Source organism: Dendroctonus ponderosae, unplaced genomic scaffold (genome assembly GCF_020466585.1).
Source record: "Dendroctonus ponderosae isolate FM_Combo_2020 unplaced genomic scaffold, Dpon_F_20191213v2 Dpon_F_20191213_54, whole genome shotgun sequence".
NCBI lineage: Eukaryota > Metazoa > Arthropoda > Insecta > Coleoptera > Curculionidae > Dendroctonus > Dendroctonus ponderosae.
In genome coordinates, this window is record NW_026018755.1 from 5916 (window position 1) to 17550 (window position 11635).

At 37.3% G+C, this 11635-nt stretch overlaps 1 protein-coding gene across 1 annotated transcript in view; it reads left to right on the forward strand.

Moving 5' to 3' along the window:
* Positions 1-6324, forward strand: part of LOC125504706 (isocitrate dehydrogenase [NADP] cytoplasmic-like) — a 12054-nt gene extending 5730 nt beyond the window's left edge. The window contains exons 2-7 of the mRNA XM_048667086.1: positions 699-843; positions 893-1117; positions 1998-2140; positions 2194-2340; positions 5655-5838; positions 5972-6324. Of these exons, the coding sequence (XP_048523043.1) occupies positions 699-843; positions 893-1117; positions 1998-2140; positions 2194-2340; positions 5655-5838; positions 5972-6192 (1065 nt within the window). The 3' untranslated portion in view covers positions 6193-6324. The remainder of the gene's footprint in view (positions 1-698; positions 844-892; positions 1118-1997; positions 2141-2193; positions 2341-5654; positions 5839-5971) is intronic.
* Positions 6325-11635: the final 5311 nt, after the last annotated feature.

Consider the following 11635-nt stretch of genomic DNA (forward strand, 5'->3'; position numbering starts at 1 on the left):
ATGTAGAAATATGTAATAATGTACATATTATTATACAGGGTGATTAACCTAGACCGTTCGTTTCGCCCTTAGTTATAACCGGCAACAAAATTTGAAGTTTCTTAAACAACTGCAAGTTGGAAAGCTCCTAATGCACGGTCTTCTTAAATCACCCTTAAATATTGATAAAAAATGATCAAACAGCGGACGTAGCCCCGTCTTTACACTACTCAAAACTCACTATTTCAATTTTGTGCAAACTTGCATTTAAAATTGAAGAGATTATGGAATAAATTTGCAATTGAAATGCGAACCTTAACGCCAGGGCGTTATTCAGGAATTGCTCTATGATATATTCAGTACGGAGTACTCTGTGAAGTTTATGTGGGAAATAGTAGATACTGGCCAGTTGGATACTCTCCAGTGCCAAAAAAAACATCACACAGGCACACACGGGATTTCAAAAGTTTTCAAAGTTTCACCATCTTCGTGTCATTTATTGGCTATTGATATCCTTCACACAGCGAATATTATTAGCACAAGAAGATGGTAAATACTCGGCCCTTCTTCTAATAATATTGAACGCCGATATCATTAATCAACCAGTTATTCCATCAAAAAATTATCTTTTGCACTAAATTATGGAAATTGTTGAAATTATTGAAATAACTAACTAGTTGCTCAAATATGTTTCTATATTTTAATGGAATACTAAATAGGTCACCATCGACAGTGCTGAAGCCATTCTGAAGTACAACGTAGGAATAAAATGTGCAACAATTACGCCCGACGAAAAGAGAGTGGAAGAGTTCAACCTGAAGGAGATGTGGAAATCTCCAAATGGTACTATTCGAAACATATTAGGTAAATAATAGATCGACTTTCATTTCCAACCTAACCAAGTCACCTTCAGGTGGTACCGTTTTTCGTGAGGCCATTATCTGTGGGAATGTGCCACGATTAGTGACTGGCTGGGAAAAACCGATTGTAATTGGAAGGCATGCTCATGGCGATCAATATAAAGCTACAGACTTTGTTGTACCAGGAGCTGGAAAACTGGAACTGACTTGGGTTGGGAAAAATGGCGATAAAATATCCAAGGTGGTATACGATTATAAAGGAGCCGGTATTGCTTTAGGTAAGAGAAAATTGATATTTTGAATATTCTTTTTAAAAGGCCTTGAACGATTTAGCTTCAGTTGTTCAATCGTGGACACTGACCCAAATTTTACCCAACGAGGTAAATTTTACCCAATAGAACGATCTATTTTTGAAATTTAAGTGACCGAGTTGTAATAAGACACTATTCTTAAAGTTTAAATATTTTATTGGACAATTTCAAGAATTCAAATTTAAACTAGCGATTGAAATGGGCTCTCTGAAACTATCTTATGCCGGTAATTCACTACGCACTTTTCTCCCACTTATTAGCCAATAAATTGTGGCAATTGTTGAAGGTCACCAGATATGAGCGTGGAATCGGGCTGCGATCGATAAATTAATGTACCTACGATTTATTGCAGACTTGACTGAGAGCATGCCCAACATTATTGAGGATTGTGAAATTTTTACATTTACAAATTTACATTTTAAATTACAATTACAAAACAAAATGGTGTTTTAAAAGTGCGAAAATTCTGAATAAATATTTCCGGAAGTATTAGATGAAATCCGAAATTTGCTCAAGTGTTTAAAAATGTTTTCTGGGCTTATCTCAAGAGATGCGACTAGAAGACACGAGAGAATAACTTTATCACATTTTTCATAGATAGCAAATACGTTCAAATAATGTTCGTTTGTATAATTTAAGGGTCCCGTTATAATTATTAATTATTTTCAAACGGTAAGTGAAGATGTACTAGTGCGGTAATAAATTGAAAAAAGCTCTAGTGCGGTAATAAACATTATTATGAAATTTGAAAGAGTGCCAAATCATAGTCATTATACAACATTTGTAGATAAGGAAATTAAACAATTCATTGCGATATTATGAAATAGAAAAAACACGTTAATTTCAGCCATGTACAACACTGACGAATCGATCATCGCATTTGCTCATTCTTCTCTTAAATATGCTCTGGATAGAGGGTTGCCTTTGTACCTAAGTACTAAAAATACTATCCTTAAACGATACGATGGTCGTTTTAAGGACATTTTCCAGGTACACTCAAATATTATTTTCCTAAACGTGACTTTCATTTATGTGAGTCGTAGGACATATATGACAGAGAGTACAAGCCACAATACGAGGCAAAAGGAATTTGGTATGAGCACAGATTAATCGATGATATGGTAGCTTATTGTATGAAATCTGAAGGAGGTTTTGTTTGGGCATGTAAAAACTATGATGGTGATGTGCAGGCAAGTTATATAAAAGTTGTAAACATTTATTTTATCTAATATATTTGACCTATCGCTCGAATGGTTCACATCCGACAACAACACTATCGTTTCAGAACAAACATGGGATATTTTCGTGTGAAGTGTTCTTATCGAGCATGTAAATGCTGAGTTGGAAAGTCATATTTTTCAAATTTGTTTCTAGCAAATTCGATTAAAGGTCATTTATAAAGAAAATGTAAAACGTTATTTTTGTAATTGATATACTTGACTTATCGCTCGATTGGTTCACATCCGACCACAACACTATCATTTCAGAACAAACATGGGATATTTTCGTGAGAAGTGTTCTTATCGAGCATGTAAATACTGAGGTGGAAAATAATATTTTTCAAATATATTGCTAGCAAATTCGATTAAAGGTAATTTCTACAGATAATGCAAAAGGTTATTTCTATTTATCTCTAGATGTAGATAGTGCTCCTGATAAGAATCGATTCCTTTCCAAAAACACAAAAAATGTGCAATTTTAACACAACTTTGACAATGATCGACATATTTATTACCGCACTCGTTCGGTAATAAATTTAAAAAAGCACTAGTGCGGTAATAAACATCATTACGACATTTGAAAGAATGCCAAATCATAGTTATTATATAACAGTAGTAGATCAAAAAATATAAGCAATGCTGGGTTCTGAAATATGTATATTGTATATACCTGGTGTATATAAGTCTTCGAATTTAGACAGTACAGCAAATGTAAATTCGTGTTATCTAATCAGTAAGCACTGGTCATTTGCTGTTAATAATATTTGAGGAAAATTTGTAAGATACACAAAATTTTAACTGCAGAAAGTTTATAAACTATCGTATTTCCATTATTTTCATGTGGAAAAATCATGCGGGGTGATTCAAATCTGGTGCTGTTGTCTCTGGAGGTATTGAGAGAGTACATTAAACTAATTTATAATTTTTTGAAAGAGCTGATAGTCGATACACACCTACTTTTTTTTAAAGACGGTTTTATTACTGCTCTAGTCATGGCCGAAGCCGTTAAGCATAGAACAGTGTCGTTAGATCCAAACGATAATACTGAAGCTGATATTATGAAACTAACGCAATGCATGCAAAGCAAGCCGGTATTCTTCTTAGTCAATCGCCACCGATTCTCCGTGATGTCACCGTCATAGATGAGCAGAGGAGAATTGTTGCCAAGGTTTAGGTAAAGAAAGTCGCATAGTGACCAACAAAAGTGGCCCAAATCGCATAATGGTGACGAAGACTTTTATCGCTCATTTTGAGCATATCGCAAATTCAACATTTGAGATGCATTTGAACAAATTTGATCGCTGTAATTTACGATTTATCGCCCAACTTCGCAGCACTGGCAGAAAACTATCAGTTGGCCATTATTGGCAAAGTTTGGATAAAGAAAGTCACATAGTTAGAAGCAAAAATTCGCCCAAATCGCCAAAATTTTGGCGGATATTTTAAATTCAACTTTTCAGAAGCATTTTAACAAATTTGATGGCCTAATTTGTGATTTACACATTACACATTTGGCAGAACTGGCAGAAAAAATATCCGTTGGCTCGGGCAACGGATATGAAAATATTACCACATTCGTTCGTTTGCCGATTTTACGCATGCTCAAGAACATTTTAAGATATTAAATATGGATCGAGATCTCGAAATGTTGTAAACTGTACAGAGTGTTTTCACATAAGTTGACACATCCCATAAAACGTTTATTTAAAAAAAATGTGGAAGTGACCAACACAAAAGTGTCAAAACTCAATTTTTTTAAATCTGAATTTTAAATAAAAATATAAATCACGGAAGTGTCAAAATTTCACAAAGTCCTTTTTAATGAAACACCCTATATATTTTTAGGCATGTCGATTGGATTTTTTTTCCTGATTTCAGAAATATATATATTACCTAGATTTGCATTAGTCGTGTTTTCTATAGCTAATAGCAACAAATTAAAATATTAAGGGGAGGATATTCTGTGTTGATTGCCCTTCGTTGGTTCGAACGTTCCTGGATCGATTTTTCGTCTCTCTTTTCGGAACTTTGTTATTAAGTATTATTTTTAAATGGTACCATGTTTAATTGGTAGCATATTGGAATACTTATCCATTCGAAAAGAAAAAATACGACCTTCCGATCAAATTACGAAAATTTTTGATATTAAAAAGTACTCCTCTACAAGTTTTTTTATGAAAAGTCAAAGCGGCAATGATGTTTTTTGTCATTAACAGATAGTTACAGGTAGGTAGCCTTTGTCAATAATAACAAGCATTCGTCAAACTGTGACTTATTTTGAAGCTCCTTTCACAAATTGTTCACAAACATTGAATTTACGAATATGCGATTAGTTTAGCAGAAGCTGTAAGAACCAGCAAAGGGCTAGAGACACTAAACGATTAGATCGGGGAATTCTCGCAGTTAGTGGACGATCTTGAGATGCTCGAGTCCCGGACCTAGAGGCACAGGCATTGAGGATAATTGAAGCAGAGCTTTCCAGAAGAACGCGGAGCAACTCCCTCGAGGAAGCCCAACATTGTTATTTTGTATGTAATGTACACAGAACACTAGAAGACATTAAATCTTTGATCTTCCGAACACCGGTACAAATTGAGCTGGAGTTAATTAGCCTAATACGAGAAGCTGCTCAAAATGTGAGCCCAGACTGCTGCCAGGAATGTACGATAAAGTTATTGGGACACAAACAAAAAAATTATTAGGCAGATTCCCTTGAAAAACATTGTTGCCGCTTTTTTGATACATTTTTTTGCAAATTTCTCAGTTTTTGATAGCAATAATTTTTTAAAACTATTTTTCTTGTGCTCCTAAAACACCCACAGACAACACCTCCAGAGAAATGACGCCAATTTTGTATCACGCTGTACATGATACCTAATAATTCACATGTATTCCTTACACTCTCTAAATTGGCCAATGAGTTAGCAGACAGGTGGACCACTAATTAAAATCGATTTTTAATCGTCACACACTTAAAAGAAATGACGCCAATTTCGATCATTCCTGTATAGTTACATTAAATGGGCAAAACGTCGCTTGTAAGTGCGAATCACTAATTAATTAATTAATTATTACCGGCATTAATTATTACCGAATTTCTAATTTAGTTCTTTGCAAATATTAAACGAGAACACCTCCACAGGACTGGGGTGTCCTAAACTTATGGTTAGATCTAAGTTTTTGGATTCTCTAGCAAAATGTACATTTATTTAAATCCGATCCTGCGATATGAAGACAGTTTGTCATCATAGCCAAAAAAATTATACTGGATTTTCTTTATTTAGAGCGATTCAGTAGCTCAAGGTTTTGGATCACTGGGCTTGATGACGTCAGTTCTAATCTGCCCGGACGGTAAGACGGTTGAGGCGGAAGCCGCTCATGGAACGGTCACCCGTCATTACAGGATGTATCAGCAGGGCAAAGAAACATCTACTAATCCCATAGCTTCTATTTTTGCATGGACCAGAGGTAAGATGGATTTCCTATTTTTTATATGCTGGTACCATTATAAAAATAATCCCTTTTATACAGATTGTTAATTATTTCTGCATAATTGTATTAATTATGATTTTTTGAGTACCTGCTTTTCCTGTACTAATAGGTCTTCTTCACCGAGCCAAACTGGACAACAACAAGCCACTGGAAGCATTTGCTAATACTCTGGAGAAGGTTTGTGTAGACACGATTGAGTCTGGATTCATGACGAAAGATCTGGCGATTTGCATCAAAGGGATGAACAAGGTTCAGCGATCCGACTATTTGGAAACTTTCGAATTCATCAATAAACTCTCCGAAAATCTTAAGAAGAGTTTAGGCTGTTGACTAAAATATTAAGAAGTTTGATATATTATTTGCTATAAGGACTATGTATGCTTGCAGTGGCACGTTGATCGGTAAAAGGGGCTAAGGTTTTTCTTGTTTTAAATGCATATATAAAGCTTTTATCAAAGAAAAGTCTTCTTTTTTTTTTTAATAGCAGAATGGTCTATTTCCCAAGATGAATGTGTTGCGTAGTGCAAGCGGGCAAGTTTTGAGAAGAATGAACAAATACATTTGTATGCCATCAAAAAAGAAAATTTGAATACCGGGGTTCATCTCCTGAACTAACAAATATGCGATTCTGCTGCTAATAATGCAAGGAAAAGTCATGGGCCGGAGAAGTGACGTTCGACGTAGAGTCATTTGGCTGTGTAATCTGTTAGAATTAGCAAGATTAGAAAAGTCGTGCTGTTTTGAAACCTCCAGTGAAGAGACTGAGACTGTTTTGTGGGGCATATTTTCAACAATATAACGTGGACTCAAATGGAAAGTTATTTCCTATTAAGTTGGTGCACAATTGAAACAATTTTAATTTTCCGACTTTTTTGTCAGTATAGAAACCATTTCCTAATAAACCTCAGAAAAGTTTGTTTTCTGCTCTTTAAAAGCGGGTTAAAAGTGATTAATTTTTGTTGTGTCAGATATCTTTCTGCGATTTTCGCCATTCATTCACATTCGACTAGTGAACGCTTTACTAGTAAACGCCAGATCACGGTCAGAAATGATTTGCCTTGGATATCCAAATTCGCCAAACACTTCGGAACATTACCGTTATGAACCTTCCCACTCAATGCTGCATTCACACCAGTTGTGTGCATGAACGTGAGCTGAGCAGGAAGAGTATTTTGAGCTCTTATTCACGGTCTGATTCATGCCCCATACAATCTCAGGAAGCCTTTCATCCCAAGTCGCCTCCGACTTTGCACTTGTATCAATTGCATTCAACAAGGTCTCTCCACCTGACCATTCGCCATAGGAGTAGCAATCGCGTTTAGCACATGTTTCACCCCCTTTTCCACCAAAAAACTAGTGAACGCTTTACTAGTAAAAGCCAGACCACGGTCGGAAATAATTCGCCGTGGATATACAAAGTCCCCAAACGCTTCCCTCAGCTTTTCGATCACCTCATTAGACCGCAGTGTTCCAGTCACCTTCGCAAGTGTGAAGTTAATGAAAGCATCAACCACCATGAGCACATACTGATTGCGTCTTGTACTTTTGGGAAAGAGACAAATATAGTCAATGTGCAGCGAATAAAAGGAAATTGCCACTGTCTCAATAGGATGTAATAACCCCTCGGCAGGGCCATGACTTTCCTTGAATGGGCATGAAGTAATTGTACTGACTATGTACAGACCTAAAACCGACGTTTAAGTGACGTCAATGAACAGACGTCTAACCGACGTCATAAAACAGACGTCTGGCAGATCTGTCATGTAGCGGTCATTTGGACGTCCAAATGACCAGCTATCTGACGTCTTGTGGCCGAATCTCATGGCGTCGTTTAGACGTCCATATGACGTAGTGTGCTACCTGGGCTAAAAGCAAATCAGCGCCAGAAAGATCGCACTCGGCAATAAGAGCATTAACTTCGATGGAGACGTCATCTATGGTGATGGGTATCTTTGTCTCACCCATCGTCATACCCACGCCTCTACCAAACGCTCTCAACACTTGATGAGTGTCTGAGATCTTTAATTCACCCAAAGATTCAACGGAGCCCCGAGTCAGAATGTTACGCTTACTTCCAGTGTCAATGGACACCTTAATCTTAACCCCATTCTGAGCCACTGCGGCTTTTTTGTAGGCATTGGGCGAATCAATCAACCTCACCAATGCCGCTTCAGATGCTATTACCTTTGATTATTTTCGCCGAGGAATGTGCATCATGTCCCATCTGTTCACATAGCCAGCATAGTTTTGCCTTGGGTTTGGGACAATCTCTCCTCAAGTGATCGCCAAACTGCTGGCAGTTGTAGCAGCGAATCGACGTCGGAGTGCCAAGCCTAGCTCTGACCGCGCTCGGCCTCGCATGTACGCCACTGGGTCCCGCCTCTAACACCTCGGGGTAGTGCATTGTCCTGGGTCCTGGTACCTGTCAAGAGAAAACAAAAACCCAGAGTACAATTCGCCCACAGTCTTGCCTCCAAATGCCCTGGCATTTTCCCGAATGCCTTGGGGAAGCCCATCAATAAGGCATGAAACAGTCTGAGCGCCTACTATCCGGCACCTCTCGATCAGCCCGAGCTTCGGGTAATAATAATGAGCTATTAACTCATTACCCACCTTTTTCCGCGCCAGCATTTCCTTCAGGAGGCTCGCATAGTCGTGCTGTCTCTGAAAAGCTTTTGCCAACGCCAGTCGCCATTCGTTCCACTCCAGGTTGTAGTCGTCGAGCCTTTTAAACCACGCCCTTGCAGGACCTTGCCACTTAGCCTGCATAAAATAAGCTCGCTCATACGCTGACCAGCCATGGATTTCGCCCAGTTGGCAATCTTTGCCAGCCATCGATGGACATGACAATCCTTGCTGTCTGGGTCAAATAGCTCCAAAATTTCGGCTCTTGTTCTAGCCCCTGCGAGACCACGGCACACCATACATCGCGACGATCTATAGCTACTACACTCACTTTCAAAAGTCTTGCACCCCGCTGTATTTATTACATACGTTTAATTTATACAAAATTGTTTTATTGGTAAATAAAACATGCTTGTTTACAAGTCAAGGAACTGTTGGAATTTCAAAAAAAAATTGTTAACCCCTTTAAAATTGTGATGCTGCAAAAGTTGCACCTTGAAAGAAAGTTTATTTAGGCACAATATTCCCACTAGACTCAACTTTCTTAGAAGCACAGTTAGCAGGCAACAATTAGGCGCTATTAAGAGACTGGTCAAGTGAGCAGCAGACCTCGAAGTGGTCGTCCTCACGTTACCACGATATGAGAAGAACGCTATATGTCCCATAGAGTCCGTATCAGCGCGTAGAGAGCCCTCAGTCACCCTACTGGCACTAAGATCTCAGTTCCAGAGAACGTATATCCGTGTGATATCCAGTGCTACCATCCGCAAAAGACTTTTACAATCAGGATTGCGGTCTAGAAGGCCTTCAAGAGTTCCTTTGTTAACTCATCGCCACCGAAGGGCCCGTTTAGAATGGGCACGAAATCATCAAAACTGGCGATTGGGAGAGTGGTGAAAGATGCTCTTTACCGATGAATCGTGGTTTGGATGGTGAGCGATGATCACCGAGTAGGAGTTTGGAGAGAAGCAGGACGCCGAAATAGGCTTTATACAGCCGTTGCAGTTGCTCCATATCGCGGTGGAGCACAAATGTTTTTTTTTNGGGGGGGGGGGTATTATGTTCAATAGAAGGACCCCACTTATTCACATATCGGGCGAGGTACCTTGCAAATGTAATCTTTGATAGAATTATACCCCTATGTAATGAATTAGGGGACCGTTCATCTTTATGGATGACAATGCCAGGCCAGAGCTGTTCAAGAAGTATTAGAAAACCGAAACATTGCAAGATTAGATTGGCCGGCTTTGTCACCTGACATGAATCCCATCGAACACGTTTGGGATTATGTGTCAAGAGCGATTTTCAATTGGAATAATCCTCCAATAAATGCCCAAGAACTTATTATTGCTGCTACAGAGGAATGGGAAAATATCCCTTAGGAAGTAATCATAATTTGATTATTGGAATGGATAGACGTGTGAATGCGTTGTTAAGAAGTAGAGGCTCAAATACTGAATATTAACTATGTTGTTGAATTTTTTATTTTGAGTTGTTCGTTAGAAATTGAATTTTTTTCTTTTAAAAATGTTTGCATCCGGACTGTAATTTTCTTTTTATAACTGATAATTCGTTGAAATTAAATTCATTCTGCCGTTGTCCAAATAACTAGAGGGGTGCAAGACTTTTCAAAGCGAGTGTATTACTGCTCGGAACGAGCTCACCTGCATGCGCCACTCTAGTGCGTTCCTCGAAAATCGCTGTTTTGAACGCCTTCGCGGTTTCTTCAGCCATTAAACTCCGGATGCTTGCTGCCAAACCGCCTTGCAGGAGTTCTCGGATCAGCTTTTACTCGAATTTTTTAAAATATTGTTTTCGAGATCAGTTTTTAGCCGAGCTTCAATAGCGGAAGAACGCTTAACTGAATTGGCACATATCCACGTGCGGAAAACTATACCCATTGGTCAAGTGGAGGAAGTCATAACTCGTTTTGTGAGAAGACATTATAAAAAAAATTATTTTGTAATTTGATTAAAATTACATCGACAATTAACGATACAACATTTTTTAATTACATTTATTATTGTAATTGAAATGAAGTCTGTCCTGCCTGAATCACTACTACATGACCTCCTCCTGACTTGAAAGCTGGATACGCCCTCGCATGTTGAAGAGAAACCCGTTAGGTATTAAACATCATATTATACAAATCAACTTTTTAATGTTTTTATTATAATTTATACATACATCACAAATATAATTTATAAGTAAACTTCTGTGTAATAATAATTTTATATGAGTATTCTTAATAATTGATTCGAAAGAAATAGTTGTAGGATAATATAAGACGTGTTAGATTGTGCAAGTCAAGTGAAGTTAATAAATTCATACCATTAGCTTCGATAATAGTTAGGCCGTTAACTTCAGAAGGTGGGCAATTAATAAATGGGAGGTGCAAGTAGATACAATCAGAGATTAGTAGACTACTACTAATCTCTGATACAATGTGGAATAGCCAAATAAAATAAATTCTCTGTGTAATATTTTCACATGTGGCAAAAATTTCAAGACGCAAATTATTCAAGTTTTTTAGAAATTGATAATAGTTCTGGTTCTAAATTGTTTTAATCGAAAGTGTAGCGTAAAAGTTACTCTTTATGTGAAGAATGGGGAAACATTCCCCGCTCGATATTAATATAGCTTTACACAATTTGTAAAGCTAATAATAAACCAAATACGTATGTAATTGGACATTTGCTATAATAAGCTAAAAACTATTAAATATTTATTAACTAATTTGTTCGTTATTATAACTTCAAAATAATGTCTTTACTAAGCTATTATCATAAATTTGATGATTGACCTGATCAGACTGATGACCTGATTCAACACGGTGGAATTTTTTGTATTTGAATATAAAATAGCAAAATGTATGATTTTGAGGCTTGGATTTTGAACTTGATTTGATTCGTAATTTTATTAGATTATCAATAGCGAAATTAATATTAGTTAATAAAACATTAAGAGTCACAACTAACACTCACAGGAGATTTGATGATATTAAATTCAAATGGCCAAAATTTGATGATATTCTATTTATTCTATTAAGCTGTTCCACACTACACATTCTAAGTGAGTCTTGGCGTCATTGCTATCTTGGCATCTACGAAAGATGAAATGGAGAGAAAATGTTAATGTAGAATTTTAC